Source organism: Lates calcarifer, linkage group LG10 (assembly GCF_001640805.2).
Source record: "Lates calcarifer isolate ASB-BC8 linkage group LG10, TLL_Latcal_v3, whole genome shotgun sequence".
In the NCBI taxonomy this organism is placed as follows: domain Eukaryota; kingdom Metazoa; phylum Chordata; class Actinopteri; family Centropomidae; genus Lates; species Lates calcarifer.
This window is the reverse complement of record NC_066842.1, coordinates 1,620,135-1,644,664: the sequence shown is the minus strand read 5'-3', so window position 1 is coordinate 1,644,664 and position 24,530 is coordinate 1,620,135. Positions and strand designations below refer to the sequence as shown.

General features: G+C 41.7%; 2 protein-coding genes across 4 annotated transcripts in view; both read left to right on the top strand.

Annotated features, from left to right (window-relative positions):
• LOC108872678 (RNA-binding Raly-like protein) overlaps positions 1-20,747 on the top strand; it is a 40,774-nt gene extending 20,027 nt beyond the window's left edge. The window contains exons 3-8 of the mRNA XM_018660486.2: positions 1,691-1,741; positions 12,373-12,560; positions 14,637-14,750; positions 16,442-16,596; positions 17,766-17,817; positions 18,681-20,747. Of these exons, the coding sequence (XP_018516002.1) occupies positions 1,691-1,741; positions 12,373-12,560; positions 14,637-14,750; positions 16,442-16,596; positions 17,766-17,804 (547 nt within the window). The 3' untranslated portion in view covers positions 17,805-17,817; positions 18,681-20,747. The remainder of the gene's footprint in view (positions 1-1,690; positions 1,742-12,372; positions 12,561-14,636; positions 14,751-16,441; positions 16,597-17,765; positions 17,818-18,680) is intronic.
• A 454-nt stretch (positions 20,748-21,201) lies between these two features.
• Positions 21,202-24,027, top strand: LOC108872660 (5-hydroxyisourate hydrolase). Of its 3 annotated transcripts, XM_051073137.1 has the most exons (5): positions 21,202-21,341; positions 22,442-22,581; positions 22,771-22,906; positions 23,168-23,287; positions 23,760-24,027. In XM_051073137.1, the coding sequence occupies exons 1-4, from the start codon at positions 21,303-21,305 to the stop codon at positions 23,255-23,257; spliced, it is 405 nt and encodes a 134-aa protein (XP_050929094.1). In that variant the 5' UTR covers positions 21,202-21,302; the 3' UTR covers positions 23,258-23,287; positions 23,760-24,027. The 3 variants fall into 3 exon arrangements, with proteins under 3 accessions (XP_050929094.1, XP_018515976.1, XP_018515977.1); XM_018660460.2 differs by lacking the exon at positions 23,760-24,027 and having other exon boundaries at positions 23,168-23,688; XM_018660461.2 differs by lacking the exon at positions 23,760-24,027 and having other exon boundaries at positions 21,230-21,341; positions 22,445-22,581; positions 23,168-23,688.
• Positions 24,028-24,530: the final 503 nt, after the last annotated feature.

Here is a 24,530-nt window from a genome sequence, read left to right as displayed (position 1 = left end):
CAGTGCGAGCCATAAAAGAGTCATTTAGTGTGATCCCGGCTCAGAGGAGCGAGGGCCGTCCTGCAGATCAATAGTCATGTTTAAAGGTTTGCTCCTACACAGCTCAATAGGAGACGCACGGCTGAGTCGAACACACCGAGTCGGCTTCGGATCGATACCGTCGTTAAACACTGATTAATACCCATCATGGCTGATGAAGATGAATGATGGCAGCAGCAGGAGCGATTATATGACTACTGACAGAAGAATGGGAAGATAGGATTTTGACTCCAAGTTATTACCGAGTTATTACCTTTCTATCTCTCTCTACCTTTATCTGTCCATCCCTCTGTTTCTCTCTGGCCACCCGGCTCTATCTCCTCCTGTCTTCTCTTTATTAGTCTGAGTCCTCAGTTAGAGAGGGTGTGTGTTAGATGGCTATTGATTCCTTCTCGGTGGATAAATAGTGCCAGGGCTTGGAGTTCATTCTCCTCCTCTCTGTTGTTATTAAAGAGAAGCTGAAAGAACAACAGATTTTTCTTCTAGAGAGGTGAAGTTACTGAATGTAGGGATGATGTGGCTACATCTGCACCAACTTCCAGGGAAACTAGAATGTCGACTGTCCTCAGAAAAAGGGACAACATTGGACGACCCATGTTTACCTGACTGTCTGGCTCACATGCTAACAGTTTAGCACCCATTATACACCTAGTATTAGTCTGACAGTGTGAAAATGAGAACTTGTACCAGCTGTCTGTGGTTTTGTTGACCTAATAGAAACAGTGCTGCCTTGCCCAGAGGCGCTCTGACTCTGATAAGTAGGACTGAATGCCATCTGCTCAGTTCAGCCTGTGGAGCTGCTCCAGAGTCACCACACTGTAGCCTCGAGAAAAACAAACATTCAGGTGTTACCTCAGGTTATTTCAGATTTGCTGCACCTCAGTCAGGAGAGTGTTGTCATGTGTCTGATCTGGATTTCAGGAAACAAAAACCAACAACCAACAGGCCTGAGCAGATTTTAATTGACAGTAAAGGTCTTGCTGAAAGACGCCGGTTAGTGGGCGTACAGATGAGTAATGTCAGGTTAATGGTCTGAACACAATTGGCTGCAGTGGTGAACCATGCTTCTACTATTATCAGTGAAAAGGTTCAGACACTAAAATATATCTTATATTTATTATCCACTGTCTTATTGACCAGGTAGATAATGGAAATACATTGTTCATGCTCTGATTGGCTGATATGTGTCTGTGTCGTGGCAAAAATTGAGCCAGTTGTTCCAAAAGAAGAACCATCAAAAAAACGAATGAACGCATGGTTCAGTTTGATCCGGACAAAGACCACGTCTTTTGGTCAGACCAGATTTTGCTCCTTTGGTCTGGTCCGTGGTCTGAGGAACCTTTCACACCTGCTGTTTTGGTTTGGACCAAACAAGTTAGGTGAGAGCGCGTTTTCCAATTTGTCTTGATAGGGATTTAATTTTTGAAGACGTTCTGGAGATCAGCGGGGCCTCATCGTTATCTCGTTTTGTCTTCCTCAAATCCTAAACTCAATATTTTAAATAACAAACACACAAGATATCAGCACATTGGCCTGTTCTGTGAACAAATTATGTTCTTGTCTAATTTTACTCATCTTCCTGTTCCAGTATCAGGATGGCTGAATGTCATCTACTGCGGTTTGTAACCTTTACATCGCTTTCTCTCCTCAGATCTGACTACGAGATCGAGTATGACAGATACCCTGATGACCACTATAACAGGTACGACAACATCTGTTGGATGCTTTGTGTCGCTCTGAAGGGTTTGTACAAACAACACAGCTTAAAGACTCGCAGTGTGAGGATGTTGAGAAAGGTTCAACTTATCTCCGGCTAACAGAGACCGGTCGTATTTATTTTGATTCCTCAAGGAAACACTCAACTGCATAAAAGTATTTCAAACAGTAAAGAGAAAGAGGTGCAGTGTGTCTTCATTTTGTCAATGAAGAACATTTAATATTACATCACAGTCAAAAGGTCTTTGAAACATTGGATTAAATGTTCTTTATTGAGCGGGTGAAGACAGTGTACCCTTCATACCTGTCTACTCCACCCACGCACCTGTAACAAAGATCAAGAGATTTCTGAAAAACAGACGAGAGAAAATCAGATTGTTGTGTTTAATGACTTCTCAATTCTCTGCACTAGAACTTTAACACGATACCAGCAAATGAATGAGAAAAATGACTCATGGAAACATGTTGCTGTGAGCTATTATATTGGCAACAATCAGAGCTTGTTCGTAAACTTCAGGCTCATGAGAGAACAGACACAGCCTGCCACTGAATCTGGTTTCACATATGTCAGGTCCAGACATTTCCCGGAGCTGCCTTTTCACATGTGAGACGTGTTCTCACCTACTGGAAATACACTGTTTGGTTTTGGCGAGCGTTGGTGCCTGGGTAGAACATGCAGGAGACCAGGAGGGAGGATAGAAACACCATCTCTCCCAATCGCTTGTTGTGAATTGTCCGGTCAGTTACCTGCTGTATTCAGACATCAGCTTGGACATTACACAGGGAGCTGCAGAATAAAGTCCATTTAATTCCCAGCTGATTTGGATGTTTGCGTTGTCACGTACAGTTCCTCTGGCTAATGTAGAAAGGTTCAGCTTTGCCAGTGCATGTGTGAAAGCAGCAGAAGTTGTCTGACAGAGAAAGGCAGAGTAACAGAGCAGATATTCATATTAAAGCTTCCTGGAAAATGATATTTTGGTCTTGATGGAGGCAGCAGCTCTGGATGACCTCAGATGTCATCTCAGCATTTCAGCATTTCAACAGCTCCTAAAAGTATTTTCTGAGTGGCTGTGACTGCACATTTTCAGCTGAGAGGAGGAAATTGGTCGCCTTCTGAGATCACGAACGGCTTCATGTCTCCATTTATTTCTGGTGATTTCCGGTTTGATGGCAGCGTGCGTGAGACTCGGAGGTTAGCAGACGATCCGCCTCTCTCTGAGAGCTGTTTGCCGTTCCAAGAAAAGATGAAAACCATGAGCGGATCCATGTTTGACCTCGTTGTGTTCAGCTTTCAGCCAGTTGAAGAGCCATTTTGCGAGGATGAGCACAGCTGTTGGCCTCTCCTCCGCCCTCCATCCACCCTCCCTTTAGATTATTCTGCATGGAAATAAAACACAGAGGGGAACAGATTCACACTCTGTGAGAAAATATAGTAATACAGAAGAAAACACTGTAGATCAGAGAGAGAGGAGAGGAAGTGACAGACGATTAAAATCACATCACCAGGATTTATTGAATCCCTCATGAGATAGAAGTGAAAAAAAGAGATATATAATGGAGAGGGAGAAAGGGTGAGATGAAAAGAGAAAGACAGATAAGGAAGCGAGAGAAAAAGAAGAGTTTAGAGATGATAAGTAAAGAAATAGAAAGAGTAATGGTAAAGAAAAACTGGAAGATGAAGACACAAGATAAAGAACAAGATTCAGAGAGAAGTTTAAAGAATGAGGAGAACGACAACATGTAAAGACAAAAAATATTTAGTTTTTTTAATTAGTACATTGCTGCAGAGGAAAAGTTGGTTTAGTTTAAAAGACAAAAAGGTCTTTAACGAGATGATATATTGTGACACAAAACTGTAAAGCAAGAGGACAAAGGTCAAATAGTAAAAGCTGTTGTTACACCTGTTGTTGTCCTGGTCCAGATAAAGACCTGCCCTGTTTCACAGGAACAGTGCAGCTCCTTAATGTCAGTCCTTGTACATAACGGCCAATAGATTTTCGTTTTGGAATAAGAAACCGGAAACAAAAAACATTTAGTTCGATTTTCGTTTTTCACCTAGCTAGCTATCGTCACCCAGTTGAGGTGAAAATAGATGAGCAAGAACCACCCTGCTATGACCACACTTTGTGTTGTCAGTCCTTTTCTGTGCTGCACAAAAATAACAAAAGTAACTAGTTAAGGTCGTCTGTTTTCACCTTAGCTGGGCAACACAGAAAAGGACTGTGCTAGCTTACGGGGATCCTATGCTATTGTTCACTGGGTGACTTCCGGGGAATAATAAAAATAATTTAACGCACAACGAAACCCGTAACTGATTTCTCATTTTCCCTGTGTTAGCATAAAACAAAAATGTAAAAATACTAGTTGTTCTTTGTTTTCTGATTTCATCGTTCCAAACAACAAACTAAAAACGGCTTGTTTTTTGTTTCCGGTTTCTTATTCCTAAACCAGGAAAAGGCTCATCCTCTGTTTTCTATCTTCCCCCTCCAATATGAAAATCAACTGGCCGTTATATACGTGGAACAATATTATCTGCAGTGAATGAAGTCAGTGACGGTGTGGACGCCATGTTAGCTCCAACAGCGGCTAACAACAAACAAAGGGCCGTTAGCTGCACGTGAAAGGAGAGAGGAAATAAGAAAACAAATTAAAACAAAGAGTTTAAACTGAGTTAAATTTTCTCTCATGCAGAAAATGAAATTGCAGTACAACTTTTGTCGTGTGTGTGTGTGTGTGTGTGTGTGTGTGTGAGTGAATCTAACTAAACTAAATTACATTCAATTAAAACAGCCCTGATGCAGAAAATGAAATGGGAAAGTAGAAGTGTGTGTGCTTCACTCAGTTTTTACTTTGTTTTGTTTACTTTCACTTTCTTCATTTTCTCATTTCTCAGATTCAGATCACAGATATTAGCCACTGTGATGGAGGGATTTAATAGAGAGGAGGTGAAGTGAAAGAGGGAGAGGGAAAAGGAGAGAGGGAATAAGATCGGGATGAAATAAAGGGAGGGTGGAGGAGAGGTGGGAGATGAGGGAGGGAAGGAGGGAGGAAAAAAGACAGGTGATAGAAGTAAATAAGAAAATCATCAGTTACAGGCTGATAGTTTAATCCTAAATCTTTCCTCTGTAATTGACAGCACATTAAATTCTGTAAATATTAAAATAATATTAGATCAAGAAATCGAAATCAGTAAGTGATCAGGAGACATGAGTGAACTGATGCAGATTTTATAAACCATATGCTGTCGAGTATGTGTGTGTGTGTGTTGTGTGTGACTGTAAAGAAACAACAGGATCAGGGGAAAGGAGAAACAAAATGTTCAGACTCTTACTCAATAAGAAAACAAAAGGTAGAAAGGGAGGGTGATAGAAGAAAGGATAAACAGAGGGATGTGCTGCAGCAAAATGGAGAAAATTCAGGTGTTAGAAGTAAATTAAAAGTAAAGAGTGTGAGGAGAGAAGTGGAGGAGCAGAGGTAAAGATTAGTTTACAGACAAGTTTCAGTTTGTGGATGAAGTGTGTGTTGGTGTGTTGGTGTGTGTGTTATCATGTGACAGTGTCGTCTTTACGTGTCCTTGTGTTTCCTGTAGCAGAACCACTGCAGCGTTTCCTGCTGTCAGCTGCTCAACACAAACTACACACCACATACAAACACACTGGACTGGACTGTAAGACCGAAGTGTTTTATGGAACCGTTGTTGTCGTCTTGAGTCGGCCTCAGTCTGCGTTCTTCTCTTTTCTTGGCTCAAAGATTTCATCATTTGTTCCTTGGACTCTTATTGTATCACTTTGTTTTGATAGTTTATTTTTCAGTCACCGAGTAGCCGAACAATTCTGGTTTCAAACCAAGAATTAAAGAGACATTAAAATCAATGCAGCAGAACCAGAGATATCGTCTTTTTTTATTCTATGCTTTCCTCTTCCTGGTCACAACCTGGTGCCTACATTACCCACGATGCAACTCAACAGTTTGCTGAGAGATTCAGGTGCCCTGCATCTCCTGCAGAAGTGTTGTACGTTCTGTCAGGACGTTAAACAGCCTGAGTCGGTTTCATTAAACTCAACAGAAGATTCACTTTTCAAGTTGTTTATTAAAATGTTTTTTCATCACTACAGTTGTAGTTCTCAGTAACACAGGAGAGAGTCATTAGCTTTTCTCTAGACTCATTTTTATTGGAGTTCTGCTGTTTATTCACGGGTTGTAAAACTCCCTGACGGCAGTGAAGGTGACACGGCTCTTATTTGTACAAACACGACTCAGCAATTTCTAGACAACAGAGAAAAAACAACAACACTCTCTCTGCTGCTGTTTGTTGGAAAAATTTGCCACTACAGCAATTTACTGTTGACAAGCTGCAGTTAGAGTTTGTTATAAATCATCTCCTCTCTCTCTGACCTGTTGCTTCTCCTCCATCACCTGAACTCACCTGAGCTGCTGAGAAGGTGTCGAAGGTTTTAATAAAAGCCAAAGCCTGATAAATGTGCAGTAAAAAGCCAAGCTCATGTTCCGGTCCCTGAACCTGCAGACCGTCGTCTCTCTGCCGTCTTCTCTGTGATATAAGCATGTGACAAACAACCTACGCACCACAAATAAAAAGAAAAGAGCAAAATGAACCTGACAATCAGGAACGTGGCATCAGCCAGAGATTAATGTAAAACAGTAGGCGGGAAAGAGGAGGAGGACGAGAGGACAGAAACTGTTAAATTAATCTGTACGTGTGTTAGTGTCATTTTATTTGGGTATTTTCTAATTTAAACATCACTCATTTTACATCAAACAGCAGTTAACAAAGAACAGAATTCACTCACAAATGAAGTTAACTTAGCTTCATAAGTGACTCCAAGCCCTGAGAAGGTCTGTAAATGGACTAAAACGGACTCTTAACTATAAGAAGCTTTAGTGAAATGTTAATGTCCAGTGCTGTCCTCTCTGTCTGCAGTGAAATCATCTCTATGTGCTGGTGGTGAATGTGAAACAAAGTGATTCTGAAAAACAGCAACCTCACCTGCTCACTTGACTTTCCCCAGATAAAGGTTAAAAAAAGAGACTAAACTAAAATGCAGAATCGTCCAAACAGCGGTGGACTGACAGCAGCTCGCTGCCCCGCCACGGGCTGAAAACACAGATCACTGCAGGCTGCCAAGGACAGGTGGAGGAGGAGGATGACTGTATGGAGGCTGCAGAGTAAGAGACAGAAGATGAAAGAGAGGAGCAGAGGACGGAGGGAACAACAGACGAGTGCAGAGAGAGGGAGGCTGACAGCATGAAAAACGAGTGTGTTGGCAGCCGGCAGTCGCTCAGATAAACGCTCTGCTCAGTTTCCATCCACGCTCCCTCCCTCCCTCCTCTCTGTTCACTCGTCTGCATCATCCTCTTTGTCTTTTCCTCACATATTTCCTTACACTTTGCCCCCATTTCACACCCCGACAGAGAAGCACCAGCTGATTCATCTGTACAGTGCAGCTCTGGTCGGCTCAGTCGCTGCAGGACAATCTGACACCGTCCTCACGTCACCTGAAACAACCTGTGTTACATTTTCCTGAGTGAATAATGACTGGACTCTCTTAACAAGCAAGAAGTAGTGTGACGTTACAGCGCTGAGGGATGAGGTCGGACCGGAGGGAAGTGTCACCCCAACACTGATCCTGACAGCAGCATAAAAACGAATCTGGAGATAATAAAAGTGTTTTAATCAAAAGGTAGAATAAAGGTATTAACACGAACAGGAACTGAAAGTTGTGTAACTTCACCAAACTCTCCAAAGTCTGCAGGGATCAGGAGTAATATTCACTCCACTTCCAGTCAGTCAGGCTGCAGTTCAGCATGGCGAGTGTACAAGGTGCAATCGGAAAGTTCAGAGACGGCGTCTATAACAAGCTAAAACCATTTCTGACTTGAGTTTGGACGCTATCTCCTTCGAAGTAGTCGCCTTGTGCAGAGGTACACTGCTCCCAGAGCCCCTGCCACGCTTTGAACGATCCCTACAACGAGATTATGGACTTCACTCTGGATCTCCTCCAGTCAGTCAAATCCATGACTCTTCAGCTGCTTTTTTGGGAAGAAATTGTAAGAAGCCAAAGTAAAGGCAAGTGGGGAGCAACGATTATGTTGGTGCAGCCACAAAAAGTTTCCCTCATGCCATAGTTCAGGTTGTTTGTGCTGAATGTCCTCTGATGCCTCAGAATGATGCCAAAGAACTCGACAATCTGACCCAACCACACAAATGTTGAAGAGAACGACGACCATGCTCTCAGCCGTTTGGTCTCTGGGTCGTAAACCCAGCTCTCGTCATCGGTGATGATCCTCGATATGAAGTTCACAGAGTTTAATACGATGCTGCTTTTTCAAGTGGTCGCAAAATCACCTGTAACACATGTCCAAATGTTGATCGTGCAATGTAATGCAGAGAATGCTGCACGTGCTCTGTTTGTTCACAACAGGAACAGTCTTAGAACTTATCGATCGCACCTTGTGAATCTTTTTTTAAACTTTATTTTGTGCACCTCAACAGCATTCGTCCAAATGCGACAGAATATTTGACCCTCTGAGCTGATATTTCATGCTCGCTGCGTTCTCTGAAAAGCCCGCCGGGAATGATCAGGAGTATTCTATTTATTTATTTTCCCAGAGAATTACACAGCTTCAATTTGTGAGCTGTAAACTGTTCAGCCAGTGTATGAAGTGAGACAGGATGTAAAGCTGTGGAGCCCGGCCGTGTCAACACCGCCATCCTGTAAATATTTATAGGCGTTTATCTGCTGGGCTGCGGATTATCAGCTTAGCGAGGTACAGTAGCCCCCGTCAACCAACACACACTTATTCATACACTCACCTGTTATCCTGATGTGTTGAGACTGCAGGGACAAACACAGCAGGGGGTCTGAGTGTGTGTTTACGGGAGTGTGCTGGTCATAGAAACGCACAAATCGAAAAGTTGCTGATGGTGTGTTAATCCTCGGCAGTGCTCCTGTACCTCTCTGTCACGGCAGTAAACTCACCTACAGAACAGTTCACAAAGTTTCCTCAGAGAAACACAGAAAAGCAAGAATCCTGAACCGTATAAGAAGCTGATAAAAATAACTCTATAAGGAGGCGTCACATCTCTGAGGCTCCGTCAGACCTGACGGCAGGAAAACAAAAAAAAAAAAACACCTGTCCTCTTTGAATTAGGAGTTGTCTGTTTTTAGCTTTTCTTTTACCCTCTCCACCACCTTTCTTAGCACTGATCTGTAGATTATTTTTAGTTTTTCTTATATAAGGTTTTAGTAAGTTACGTTTAACTGGGAGAAAACATATGAATAAAATCATCTAAAACCTTTAAAATAAGGACAAATCTAACACTTGGGATCATGGGAGTTGTTGTCTTCGCCATCACTGCGGTCAGATTCTCCTGGTTAGGAGGTTAGGAGTTAGTCCCTCAGTTTCAATCGTTCAGGAGGTTTTTACCAGGAGCCAAATTATCCTCAGAGGTCTGATCCTCTCTGAAACAAACAAACCCTTTGACTGAAATGAGTAAAAACCTCATTAAAACAGTTTCACATTAAAAGTCACTGTTTCTTTAATGTGGTTCTGCTGAGCCGAGCTGCTGCTAACAGTTCCTCGGCTGATAACTTACAATCCAGACGCTCAGGAGGTTTTTATGGACAGAGGTCTCCTCCTCTCCACAACAAACAGACCAGCTGATTAAAACCAGTAAAAACACTGAATAAAAACAGTTTCAAGTTAAAAATCAGTGTTTTTCTGATAATGTTCTGCGGACACAGGACGTCCTGACTTCCAATCCATACGTCTGATGAATAAAATCCTTCATCCAGTTAAAATCTATAGTAAGAAACCACAAAGATCTAAAAAGTGTATCTTAAAAATGAATACAAATTCTTGAAAGTTTGAGAATCACTAGAACCATTTGGGATCATGTAAGAACACAACTCTGGTCCTCACCTGATCTGAGCCCACATGTTCTGACTGGAGTCTGGTTTTTCCAAGACCAGGAGCAGCTGCTGAATCCAGATTTGGGTGGGGCTCGTCAAAAGTCTTGTTTGATAAACCTCCGGCACACAGAGGATTCCCTATACTCCACAGAGCAGCATGTAATCTTTCATTTCAGGTGAAAATCCCCTGAACATTATTCCATGTATTTCATGGCACACATGTTATTATTTACCTCCGGCCTTTGAAGTGTAAATGTATTTTTCATGCCACTAAAGCGTCTTTTGAAATGAACTGAGTGGGTGAATGCAGGTGTGTGTGTGTGACAGTGAAAGAGATGAAGTGTATTCATGTTGCCCCTGCAGTCAATCCTCCTCCAGCTGTAGATGGCTGCTGTGATAGACAGCAGAGGTTGACAGGAAGAGGAAAGGCTGCTCGTCGTCCTCCCCATCGCCTCCTCTATCGCCCTCTGCATCAAATTGGAGCTGTCAGTCAGCTCTCAACCCACAGCACAACACAGTCTATCAGACAGACGACGACGACCGCGGGAGGAAACACGAGCAGCAACACGCCACCGAAGCCTGTTAGAAAAAAGAGAGATGCAGGAATGTGGGATTTTTTTGAAGAAATGAAATCAGCTCCTGTTATCCGTATTTTTTTTTAAAGATAAATTGCTCTGTCCTTCAGAAAGTTTCAGCTCACCTCCAGCAGGTAACTCAAAGAGAACAGCTGCTGCAGGTTTAAGACCAAAATTCACTTTCAGACGACTTTCAACCGCAGCTACATAATAACGGCACAGCTTTCATTCTCAATTAATTTCTTTATAAATCATTTTAATACCTTTATAAGAATGAAGGGATGTAGTAGGTTAGTGGACGAAGCAGAGAGAACGTCCTTCAGGTAGAAGGTTTAAGGTTTAAATCAATGACTGTGTAAAAATGACAGCTCCCCCCAAAAGGTGAAGTTGAAATAGCTTAACCGCCCCCTGGTGGCTGGCTGCATTATAGGTCATAAACCCCGCCCCCTCCGCGTTAGCTAACCAAACTACACGTTAGCATCACCCTGGTTCTCTCAACAAAAGCACAATGGCCATTGGATTTTGACACTTTTATGTTTTATTCTACTGTTCTGATGGCCTAAATCCAACCTCCAGAAGTAAGAAGCTAATGTTAGGCTATAAACCAACTACACCACGGTCACATGACGTCAACGTCTCCACCACTAAGCTTCCAACTGGTCATTTCATTTAGCTCTGAGCTCTTCTACAAAAGCCTTTCTTCTTAGAAAGTTAGTGAGAGTTTGAAAGAGCGTGAGTAGAAACACAACGAGGCTGTAAAGGTGGACTGGTGAGTAGATGGGTTTTCATGTTAACGTCCCCGACAACCTCTGTAGTCTCATTTAGACACTCGTTAGCAACCGCCTTTTTTAAGACACGTAAAAGCTTCAAACATCAGGAGTGGGGGATTTACTGACCCATTTTATGTCCGAGAATAAAACCTGAAAATGTCTTGAGCTTGTGTTAAAACCACAGACCTTATTTCAGACATTTAACCAGAAACACACTGACAACAGGAAGTGCTAACATGCTAACATGCTAACTGACTTCCTGGTTTTAGGACTCATTCCTGCACCACTGTGAGGCAGGTATATCAGGAGGAATTTGATACCATGGCTCCACTCCCTGATCACTGCTGCTCAGATGTAACCAGCACACGATGGCAGCGCTCGTATTCGGGATATTTTAGCTTCATTTTTAGGAGGAAGTGGAGACGTGTTTTTTTTATATCGCCACTATTCATTTCCAAACCCATTGGTTCCTACTGAAGACTTTAATCTTTAAAAACACCCCACAAATATATAGTTCCATTTATTTGTAAGGCTCAAATAAACAGGAGAGAATAGTGCATTTATTGGGGATTAAAGTTAAAAATAATTTATAGTGTGTGTGTTCATATATTTAAAGAATTAAATTATGTAGAAAACAAGCTGTTAGTTCAGCTCCTTCATGCACACTGGTACCCTGAACCACAGTCTGGTGTCCCCATAAGGTAATGAATATACCAACACACACACTCTTACACACTGTCAGCAGGTATCAGGTGTATCAGGAGTGACGCCTGCTTGTAGGAAGATGGATGAGAGGGACTGTAGGATGAATGATGACCTGTCTCTTCACGCCCGCTCTTTAGTATTCAGGCCTCTGGGTCGACTGTAATCGGGTCACATTCACACCTGCAGCTGTGAGAGTCGCATATTTTCATTTAAAACTTCTTCCTCCATTAGTTTGATTGGCACGTTCAGCCTTTAGCTGGAGGAAGACGAGGCAGCGGAGCTGAGGGTGGACTCCACGCTGCTCCGTCAGCTACGTCCAGTATTTAGTCATGAACTTGTAATTGTAATTAACCAACTTTCTGCCTGCTTTACATGTTTCTCCTGCGTTTCCCAGAATGCCTTTCAGCTGCCTCACACACAAACTGAGCTGCTCTTCACTTCGTCACAAACATAAACATTAAATCTGTTCATGACATAAATTATCCTCCACTTCATTACAGAGATAAAACTGTCACAAGCAGCATGTTGCTTCAGAAACATGGCACAGCCTCAGGCAGTGGTGCATTATGGGACTGTCTGCTGTGTGTGTGTGTGTGTGTGTTTAAAGCTTGTATCTGTGTGTGTGTTTTTTTTCAGGGTGTTTGACTACCAGCGCGTCCCGTCCTCGGTCCCCGTGGAGCCCAGCCCAATCAAACGGCCCCGTCCTTCCTCCTCCTCCTCCTCCTCTTCCTCCTCCACAGCAGCTCTGAGGATGAAGAGCAGCAGAGCGTCGAGCAGGAGCAACAACACACACACCCCTTCCTCCGGCAGCAGCAACACCAAGTGTAAGAGAGATGTTGTATTCACACACTCGGGAGGTCCCTTGGATCTGGCTCGTTCCGGATCATACCACAGATGCTGGATCAGATTGGGATCTGGGTACACCTTGGGCTCTTTGTCGTGTTGCTTGAGGCATTTCTGAGCAGTTTTTGTGGTGTGGGAGGCCCCTGCCATCGGGGAGTGATCTTGGTCTTAATGTTGTGGCTGATCAGTACATGAGACAGAAAAAAAGAAAAAGAAAGAAAAAAAAAGCACCTGAAAATTTGTAGAGGTTTCTGTCCACTTCCTTTCGTTCATCTCCAAAATTGTTGGGGTTTTTTGTTTGTTTTTTGTTAGAGCATTCAACACACACACACAAAAAGGAAGAAAACACTGTGCAGCATCTGAGTCCAGCTCCTCCTGCGGCTATAACCATTCACAATAATGAAAAATTGCAGGAAATAAGCTGGTGTGAGTCAGAAAATCACATACAAAATAATTACTGTTCTTGAACATTTTTTGTGCGCTCTTCTCAAAGGTCACTCTTGATTTAAAATCAAAAAGTCAGAATTAACTCGAGCTGCTAGCTGCTTCTTGTCAAGTGACCATTAAAGGAATGGAATCCAGCCTTCTTTACATCACAGTATTTTTGCACTTGCATGTTAATTGCACATATTGCAAACCCTACATGTTGTTTGTTGGTTTCTTTTTTTGGGGGGTAATGCTTTTGTTTTTCAGAGGCATTTATGAGCCCAGAGAGTCGTGCAGTTTTATCCATCTGCTGAGATCCGCTCTGAACCTCGATGAACCAAATGAATACGTCAAAAATCATTATAATCGAGGTTATGACCGCAACGCTGCAGAAGCTAAAGGATGAAAATAAATATTATAACTGCGAGCGCGTTCTGGTGGAAGGCAGAGGTCAGGTGGTTGTGTTTGAATGTTGAAAAGCTTTTAACCAGAGAGGGCTAAGACACTGACACCCTGCCGACGCCAGAGGTCGACACACAGGTGTGTTAAACCGCCTCAACCCCGTCCAATTAAAGGCATTTAAATCTCAAACCCACATAAGAGACTGGGTGTTCACATTTGCGTCTGTGATATTTTGCCTTTTTAAGGAAAATCTTTAAATCTGCATCTGACCCGAGCCCCCTGTGGAAACCCGGGGCACTCGGAGGATGTTTCCTCTCTAAAACCCCGTTCATGTGATGGCTCGTCTCGGTGGTGGGGCCCCAGGGTGCTGGGGGAGGAGGCGGGTGGGGGAGGAGTGGGGGCGCCAGATGGTCTCTTCATTAAAAGCTTCTGTACCGCAGGGCTCTCCTCCTTGCTATAACCCAGCCGAGCCTATCAGCGCTCGCAATTAGACTGAGTTAATAGTGCATGGCAAATAAGAATTGTTTATACTAGTTTATTACAAGCCTTAATAGTTTTTATTGCGCCCCATCACAAGGAAATTAGATTGCCTTTGCGAGCTTCCGAGGTCGAAAAGCTTTCGGTGGTGAAGTAGTTTTCAGGGTCGTTTTGTGAGCTGCAGCGGCACTGGTGGTCCATTACAGAGCACAGCGAGGGTGAAGGCTCCTGCAGAGGAAGGAGGTGGGAGTGCAGCACTGAGAGTAATTGATGGCACAGGACTACAGGCTTCATGCCTGCAGGGGTCACTGGATGACATTTGCATCAGCACGGAGCTGTAAAACCACTCTGGTCCATACAGATTTTAAAGTTGATGAATTCTGAAGGGAAACCTCCTAAAACACATCAACACATCAGCAGCTGATTGATCTTGTATGTTTCATGTTTGCTGGGGGTGAAGTGTTGGTCCTGTTCTCATGGCTAACAGACAGAACAATATACTACACAGCAAACAACATATTCAGCCACATCAATGAGGTCCAACACTGATGTTGGGTCATAAAGTCTGATGTTCCAGTTCCAAAGCTGTTGGATGGGGTCGAGGTCAGGAATCTATGCAGGCCAAACGTCAAACGTCCTCCACACCAAACTGGAGAAACTATTTCTTTAAAGCATCAGTATCTAAAATATAATTCTAGTTGCCTGCATTGGAAATAAAAAATCTGTCCCCACCTCTCTCTGTCTGTCTGCAGTGAAGATGGCGGAGCTTCTTGCCATAAAGAGGGAGCTGACAGTGATCAAGGTTCAGATCGACGGTCTGTTGGACTGTGTGGACAAGATGGACAGACAAAGGAAGGACTGCTCAGGTACAGACCAAAACACTGTGTGTCGTCCTGCAAATCTCGTAAAATGTTAAACAGTCTTGCATTATTAGTGTTATCTAACTGGACCCTGCAGTATATGACCTCTTGAGAAGGATCTCGCTAAACCTTTGCGAGATCTCCAGAGACTTTTATAAGAAATTGAGAAAATTTTGCAAAAACCTCATGAGATCTTCAGAAACATTTGCAAGATTTTGAGAAACTTTCAAGAGACTTTGAGAAAAATCTCATGAAACCTTTGTGAGATCTCCAGAAACTTTTACGAGATCTTGAGAAAAATCTCAGGAAACCTTTGCGATCTCCAGAGACTTTTATAAGAAATTGAGAAAAATCTTGATCTAGAGAAAAAGCTTGCAAAAGTTTTGCAAGATCTTGAGAAACTTTCAAGAGACTTCGAGAAAAATCTTGTGAGAAACTTTTACGAGATCTTTATGAGATCTCGTAAAAGTTTCTCGTAGTTTTAATCATGTGCAAAGCTGGACTTCAAGCCCAGAGATATCCAGCTAACTAACTGCTCTGTTGTTGTCTACAAATATTGTGGATGTAAATGAAAAGATTCAGTTGTTGTTCAGGTTTGATCTGAGATCTGTTAATCAGTTTAAAATTCTGAGCATGATGCAAACTTAACTGATGCATTTGTTTACACTTTGTCCTGTTTAACTGTTCAGACACAAACTTTTTTTAATAAACGTATAATCTGTCAGTGTGAATCACGTCCGTCACACCAGACACAGATCCCAGTTTTATTAAAGAACAATATCGGCCTCATACATCAGTCTGATTCAGCTTTAATCCTCCTGGAGAACCACTGAACTTTAAATTGAAGTTTATTATTGCAAATGATCTCTCGTGGGAGGGGAGGGTCGCACGGTGGCGTTTGGCGATGCAGCCTGAGTCGGAGTGTTTACCATCAGATGTGATCTGCTATCACGCTGCATCTGTGACTAATGGTTCAATGACAAAACTGCCGCCGGTGGAGCGTGGATTATGACAGTGAGGTAAACAGCGATAAACACCGGCCTCATAACCTTTCATAAGCTCCCCTTCAGCGCCCGGGAGTTATCTTGTCGTCGACCAACACTCTGTGTGTGTGTGTTTATTATTTTTCTTGGTTCGGCCTCACAAGAATAAAAAGATGAGGGAATTATCCAAAGTGACATGTTGATGGTTTTCACTTCTTTAGATAAATTCAAATGTTTTCCTGACACCAAAATTAGAAAACTACTTGACAGTTTAGTGGCAAACTGCAGTCCATAATAATAAAAACCTCTGAGTCTGTATCTGAAACCCAGGTTAGACTAGGTGAAGAGATGCTGGATCAGAATTGGACCTGATGGAGTCTGGAGGCCAGGTCAACATGTTGAAATTCAATAAACCATTAAATAATCCGAGGTCCATTGGTTCATGTAGGAATGACAGGACGTCCTCATTAATCAGGTCTGAGCTCTGGACTCTGTTGCAATCACTAGAAATCCTGTGTGTCAGACAAGTAGGCATTTGACTGCTAATACAGCCGAGTACGGGTGCCTGGGTGGACCAAAAGTGTCCTGGATTAATGCACGTCATTCACTGTTTTTATTAGGTCGAATAAAACATGACGTCAGTGATGGTCCTCACAGGTGTAGTTATGCTGCTGTGTGTGTGTGTGTGTGTGTGTGTGTGTGTGTGTGTGTCAGAGTGTCCTCAGAAGAGCAGAGAGCCCAGTGTGTCGGACTCCCCTCACCGAGGCTCCGTCAGCAGCCTGGAGAGAGAAAGTCCTGAACCAGGAGAGGCCAGTGAGGACGAGCCGCTGCACTACCACCACTACTACCCCCACAGCTACCCCCACAGGGTAAATATATACCACTACTACCCCCACTACCCCTACCACCCAACACACAGGATACCTATCCCTACTTCAACTTCCTACACCCTTCCCAATAATTGCCCGTCTGCAGTCAGCTCCACTATAGAAGGTAATGTAATTCTGCCCTCTAGTGGACAGTCAGACATTAACACCAACATCTGCTCAACAGAAGGATTCACCTCTGCTGTTTATCTACATTCGTGTGTGATGTTTTTACTGCAGGGGCAGAATGATTATTCTCACCATCAATTCAACTGACGATTATTTTCTTAATTAATTGATTAATCATGATAAATGTATGTCAGAGAAATGTGAATAGTTTTTCTAAACTATTCATTTTTAATGATATCTACTTGAAAAGCTGTTATATTGCTATTTTTGACAGAAATAAAAACAACGTAAAGATGAATTTAATTAAAATCATTTTTAAATTCAATTAACTGAAGTTGTTGTTTAATTAATTGTAGTTGAATTACTTTTTAAAAAGAAGGAAAAGTGAGTATTACTGTAGGTGATGTTAAAGTAAAATTAGAGGTCGCAGTCCGTCCCTTCACCTGTCTTTACAGACAATTTACATAACCTGTGGTGGACGAAGTGTTTGCTGTTGCCTCGCAGGTCTTTTTTATTCAGCACCTCACCGGTGTGAAGCAGATCAGCCGAGCGGAGGAACGGTGCTTTCAGTGTTTCTGTTTCTTTACAGGGAAACATAATGATATAGAATTAGCCTGCAGGCTTTCCTACCTGCCTGACAGAGCGAAGCTGTCTCATTAATCTGAGCGGAGGCAGAGAACAGACCAGCCCTTAATCTGCTGCATTGTTCCTCTGACAGGAAGAAACTGAGTGTGTGTGAATAACAGAGGGTGTTAGTAATTACCATTTGTCTGTGTGTGTGTGTGTGTGTGTGTGTGTGCAGCAAGCAAGCAACGAGTGTGTGAGTATGAACAGGAAATGAGCATTTTTGTGGAGTGTGAGGATAAATGAAAATATATGTGTGTGTGTGTTACCTCCAGTGGAGATGAGGCTGTTGTGGCTGCAGTGGTGATGATAGTGATGATGGTGATGATGATGAGGGAGGCTGTGTTAATGAAGGCTAACTGCTGTGTGTTTTAACTGACCCAGCGTCTCGTTAAGAGCTTCTTCCTCTGTGTTTCCAGATAAAGCAGCATCAGTCTGATCTGGACGACGACCTGTGATGCTGCAGCTCAGGTACGAATCTCCAACTGAGACACTTTTAAGAACCTGAACTGGTGATTTTTTGGCTGCACCACCATTTGTATAGCAATATTGGTTCTTTTAGTGCTTATTCATTGAGATATGCTCACATCTACTACACAGACTGACACAAACACATTCATGCTCCCCAGCTGATGAATCTTTGATGGTTTTGGTGATCCCTGATTTCTCCTCTTGTGCCATGATGACAACAACATTTTTGGTTTGGCATGAAATATCTGAACAACCACTGAATGGATTGTGATGAAAACATTCATGTTCCCCTCAGGATGAATTTCAACAACTTTGATATTCCTCTGACTTTTCTTTTAGCACTATTAAAATCTGAACACCTGCAAAACTGAAAACAATTTTGCCAACAATAGTTGTACTTTGTGTTTGTTGACAAAAAGAAAACTATAGAATATCACCAGACAAACTGCACATATTTGTGCCTACTTGTAGCTGTGATTTGCAGGCAGTTTTAGTTCATTCCCGTTTGTGACGTCACAAAAACAAATACGTTGCTCTTTGTAGAGTGGTGAAATGAACTGAAACCAATAGCTGCTTGGAGGTAAAAAGCTGATGGTATGCTTTGTAAAAATGGCCAACAGTCACGTAAAGTGTTGTTTGCACAGTTTGTACTTAATTCGATCTGGGGGCCATTTGTCCATTAAGCATCCGAATGCAACACAGATCTACTTTTCCTCTGAGCTGTCCCTTTTATTATTTCCTAATAAACTAAGACTAACCATGAACCTGGATGCATTTCTTTCTGAGATGATCATAGTCTCAGTTTGTGTCCTGGAGATCTACAGACATCTCATTTCAGACTTTTCTTTCTGTTTGTTTTCCAGAAACAGAAACTCCAATCGATAACAGCTGGGATGGAAGGTGTTGGCAACATGAACTTCATCGGACTGACACTCCTCCACACCTGAACCTGTCGCTATCTGTCCATCACTGTCTTCTTACTCCTTTTTTCCTGTCCACAGAGACAACAAAATCTCATGTGTCCCTGCTCTGATGCTCCATGCCAGCACACTGACGTGGGACAATACAACTAAACCTAAAGTGTTTATATACGGCACTATGCTGATGATATTACATTATTTTTAGATGACTACCTTCCAGACAGACATGAATCTCAACTACAGTAAAGTCAGAACAGAAATTTTAATTTTCTGCAAATGGGTAATTTGTAACAGTGGGAAATTTATTTGATTTTTATTTTGATAATTCATCCAACAACTTGTACCCACTGAAAAGTATCAAATTCATGAGCTGTAGTTCAGCCAGATTTGTGCAAAAAACCATCAGTCCCTGATCCTGAGATCTCTTATTGTTATAGCAACCAAAGGGATGTCTATCTTATTCTATCTATATTATATTATGTTCTATACCAAAACTGAAAAAACAAAATTTTCATACAGATCATATTGGCCCTATTTATCACCGTAACCACTTCATTCTGAACCATGTTAGTAAAGTCAGTGTGGCAGCAGCTGGCAGCTCCTTATCACACATTTTATTCTCATCAGGCCTGTTGTCATTATGTGTAACCAGCTGTGTACAGGACTGGATAATAGTTCAGTGTTAAAGGCTCAGCGAGTGGTTTTATGACTCTGGATGAATTTTACTGTCTAATTCACTCTGGTAATCAGTTATAAACTGATATATAGACTGACAATTTCCTGAAATGAAAATGACATGTAGTGGATATAAATGGGAGGATGACATTTTCCCACCATGAAGCAATCACAAGTGAATTTTACATATTCAACAGCTGATCCCATTACAGTTCAATTCCTCAACTAATACTGTTTGGTCCAGTTATCTCACTAATTTGTCAAGTAAAAGTGAGTTAGCTGATGATACCAGCTAAATCTGTTTGATTAAAGTTTGCTTTGCTAAATTTTTGCAGATGAAACAGTTTAGCTGTTAAGCAGTTTGGTATGTTTACCTATGGTTTAATTCAGCAGCTAACTTGGTTGAAGTTAGCCAAGAGTTCAGTGCCTAAAACAGCTGGCTTTGTGTTAGTTAACAGTTTACCAGATACAGTAGTTTGGTTCAGGTTAGCTAACGGATTAGTTTGGGCAGATAAAGGTGTGGTTAAGGTTAGCTAACAGATCAGTTAATGAATAAAACAGTTTAGTTCAGGTTAGCTGACGGAACAGTTAATGGCTGAAAACAGTTTGGTTGGGTTGGTTTGGTTTGGATGACCCCCTGTAAAATTACCTTTCCTTCAGCACCACCCTCAGGACAAAACCTCACATTTTTTGCTTTCACCCACCTGTTTGTTCGATCCAGTACAGATGTAGTAAAGACTGCAACATCCAGGGACTTACCTCTGTTAGGTTTAATCTCTACAAAAAATATAGTGTTACCATAAATACATTTTGGCAGCAATTATGTTTTTCCATCCTGCTGTCAAACAATGAAGCTGTGCTACATCTGGCTATTTTAAGTCAGTGTAAATACATATTAATATTGTGTGTAATATTTATTACATATTTATTTATGTTTAATTATTTAACATTGGTCCACTATGTCAAACACCAACTGTTGCCAGGTCAAACACATGTTTATCCAGCTGGACAATATGGACGACTGTGACTGTAAATATGTTCAGAGCGTTCATGTAAAATATCTGTCAGTTTGGAAAATGACACTTGAAAATATTTATGTGTACAGTAGTGGCTCTTTATACTTAAACATTATTTCAAACTTTCCAAACAAAAATATATGTATTAAATGTTTTAATAAGAAATTCTGTAAGTGAAGGTACAGAATCATTTTGGAAAAATATGACAACACTTCATTTAGCTTCAGTGTAGTTTCTGCTGTTGATGCTTTTGTGTTTGTTCTCAGTGCTGAATGTAACGTACTTTAATGTGAGTGTAGTAAAGTTATTTTCCATAAAACAGGTGTTGGAGCTTTATGTGTGTAATAGTGATATGATTTTTAAAATTATTCTTTGCATAGTAATTGAAAATATTGTGGTAAAAGTGCTAAACTGTGATTAACTGTCAGTCATAAGAAATACTCTTTTTAATTAATAGACAAAATTAACTTTAAAAAATGCATGACTGTTTTTAAGAGGTGAAATGCCTCATATACAGATAATACGCTGTTTCAGAGATGTCCAAAAACACATAAAAATATTGAAACGGCAGTTACGCTACAGCAAGAAGCTAAATTATATGACAGGACTATAACCTTCCATTCATTCTGTATATAACACCACACAGTCAGTGTTTTAATTAAATCAGTAGAACCTTATCATGTACGACAGTCACAGTCAAACAATAGATCACATGCTGTTGACTGAAGCTTCACTCTGAGCTGGTTTTAATGATTCATTAGAGTCAGGGCGACCTTTGACCCTGATCTGTTTGCAGTGCAGGCTGGGTAAGTGTCTCTGAGCGGTGGGTGTGCGTGGCGATGGTTAAACTGGTTGGGTGAGTTTTGGGAGGTGAATGAAGTCGCTGCAGCAGAGAGGAGAGTTCACACAGGAGGTAAGGCTTCTACAACAAACTACACTGAAACTGACTGAGACACGAGGCTTCTCTGTTTCATGTTAATGCACTTTAATTAGATTAATACCCACCAGTCTATGAGTGTTCTGTATTTGCCTCAGGAAAGTGGAGTGGAGTGTTTTGTCCATGTTTTGTTCCCATTTTCTGTGCGTGTGCATGTTGTTGTCATTTGTTCCAGTTTTCAGAGTTGGTCAGTCTTTGGGTTGGGAACTATCTAAGACTGATATATTTGCATTTATTTACATTTTTAATAGTGGGGAGCAGCTCTTCTTGACAATAGAACACACAAAAATGCAAGACTCACATTCACATGACTCTAATTGCTGGATGCCATGAGGTTTTTTGGGTGGAGGGACAGGGGTAGTCAAGGGTCAAATGTTGCTCAAAGTCCTTGAACTAGTTTGTTTAACTGAGGAGAACAGAGCTTTAGTCTGCTGGTTAATCAGTGGTGTAACAATGAATACAAAGAGGTTGAAGCAGGCCATCACAATGCTTCAGCCTTAGAGACAGGGTAAAGGGCTCAGAGTAGAGCTGCTGCTCCTTCGCGTTGAAAGGAGTCAGATGAGGTGGTTCAGACCTCCTGGACGCCTTTCTTTGGTTTTCTGGACACATCCAACTGGGAGGAGATCCCTGGGGTAGACCCAGAACTCACTGGAGGGATTATATATCTCATCTGGCCTGGAAACACCTCAGGATCCCCCAGGAGTTGCTGGAAAGTGTTGCTTGGGAGAGGGACATCTGGAATACCCTGCTTACCCTAACCCTAACCAGACCCCAGATAAGTGGAAGAAAATGGATGGATGGATCCAGTCAGGAGAAAACAATCAATTACCATATGCAACAGATGAAATGTTGTTGCTCACAGGTCACCGTACCTCAGTTATCAGTACAGGACAGCAAAGGTCATTAATCACTATATTATAGTGTTGTGATTGATGATGTTGTGATTGTGATGGTTGATATAGAGGACACTTGCTCCATCTTGTTTTCATTAATCGTTCTGTTCTGTGGTGCTGTGAAGACGTATGTACCTGTAGGAGACATCCAGGTAAAGACTGACCTGTCCGCATCATCTCCAGCAGATCATGGCAGCAGCAGAGTCCAGCCCTCTGACCACTCACGTCCTGAACACCGCAGACGGCGTCCCGGCAGCCAAGATGGCTCTCACCCTGCATCGACTCGACTCCAAGCTGATGATCTGGAACATGCTGAGTGTCGGGTAGGAGAGTCTGACTATAGTATATATAGTATTAGTCCCTGAGTGATGTCTGCAGGCCAAAAGGAATACCTGCTTGGGGGTGAAAAGGTCTGGCCAGGTTGGACAGAAACAGAAATCTACTGTAGTAAAGACACAAATAATTCTGAGCTTTAATGAACCTTCACAACTCAGCTGTTTGATGATTTCTAGGACAACAAATAAAGATGGCCGCTGCCCAGGACTCATCAGCCGAGAAGCTTTTACCCCCGGCATGTACAAGCTGCGCTTTGAGACCGGTTTATACTGGGAGAGTCTGGGTCAGACCTCCTTCTACCCCTATGTAGAGGTGAGCTGGATATCACTCACACAAACAGGATGTTAATTTTAAATAATCAAATGCTCTGATTTGGCCACATGATGATGATGTACAATGAAACAAAGCTGATCACAGATGAATATATTAATCCACACGACAGCTGCTTTTGAAAACACTTCTGCTGTGACCACTGATCACCACAAGGTGTCACCAAATCTGACAGAACAGACGATGAAGAAGATCAACACCTGAACATGTTGATGTTTCTTGTGTGTGTTTGTGTGTTTTCAGGTTGTGTTCACCATCACTGACCCGGAGCAGAGGTTCCACCTCCCCCTGCTGATGAGTCGGTTCTCTTACAGCACCTACAGAGGAAGCTGACGGCTTCACTTTCCCTCCATTTTTTTATTGGTAACACTCAGGGGAAGCACACAGAGGTGTACAACAACAGACAGTGTGAGGTCAGGACCATACAACATCAACAAAATGACAGTAACACAAAGAAATAACAAACAGAGCCAGGAGGAAGGCGAATGGTTTGACTGAGAAGCTACATATTTAGATAAAAACACCAACAGACAAACATATAATATACATTCTGACACCTTGTCTACTTGCACCACAAGAAATACTGGTGATGCAGTTTCTATTTCATCAACCAGAGTAGGAAAAAAGGATTTGAATATAAAATTATAAGGAAACCAAACCAAACATTTCCCCATGTCAACATGTTTCTGTTGTGTTGTTTCATCCTGGACTCAGTTCATTCATCTCTCTTTCATTGTGATCTGTGTCCTGTCAGGTTTTTGTTTTGCTTATGTGACTTGACTGTTGAGTTTTACATATCTAATTATACAATGTGTTTCTATATGTTTATATTCAGTATTTACAGTTGGTGTGATGTGTCCAACTTCATCATCGTCATCATTAACACAGCTGCAGAGTCAGAGGCATAATCAACATTTGACGCTTCACTTTGTTCCACTAATAATCAAGTAAAGTTGGGATTGAAAGTTTCATCAGTATAAAGTATTTGAACTGAAAATACAGCTGGTTGATCTCATTTTTCTGTTTCTGGTTTTCTACATGTTATTGTGCTTTTTAAATGTGTCAGTAGTTTTAAACAAATATTAAAATCATTTTTCAGACAAAAAGCCAAACATTTCCTGGTTTCAGCTTCTCCACTTTAAGGATTTGCTGCTTTTCTTTTAGAAGTATGTTCCTCTTTTTTACTTTTTTCATCTTATTAATGTTCTATTTACTTTTATTTCTTCTTACGTGCTGCCATGTGTAAATCAGTCATATCATCCTGGGCTCTCATTGACCTTCTCATGGCTGTTTCATTATTTCCCCAGGCACCCAGAAATCAGGCAGCAACATAGAGCTGAAATTATCAGTTGACTGTTAGATAATCATTTATATCTTTTTCAGGAAAATGCCAAAACAAAAAACAAGTAGTAAACTCAACATCGGTGAGTCTGTTGGTCAGACAAACAATTAACTTAGGCTTCGAGGGGAAATGATGGGCATTTTCCCACTATTTTCTGACATTTTATTCACTGAATAATCAATCAATTAATAAAGAACATGATAGTCAGGTGAATTGATAATTAAGATAATTGTTGGCTGCAGCCTTACAGTTAATCCGTGATGG

What these genes read in the sequence shown, in the direction of transcription:
- LOC108872660 (XM_051073137.1), top strand. Translation starts at nt 21,303, where the DNA reads ATGAAGTCGCTGCAGCAGAGAGGAGAGTTCACACAGGAG. An exon ending in GAGGAGAGTTCACACAGGAG is followed by an intron (nt 21,342 to 22,441) that starts GTAAGGCTTCTA and finishes CATCATCTCCAG; the next exon opens with CAGATCATGGCAGCAGCAGA. An exon ending in CCTTCTACCCCTATGTAGAG is followed by an intron (nt 22,907 to 23,167) that starts GTGAGCTGGATA and finishes GTGTGTTTTCAG; the next exon opens with GTTGTGTTCACCATCACTGA.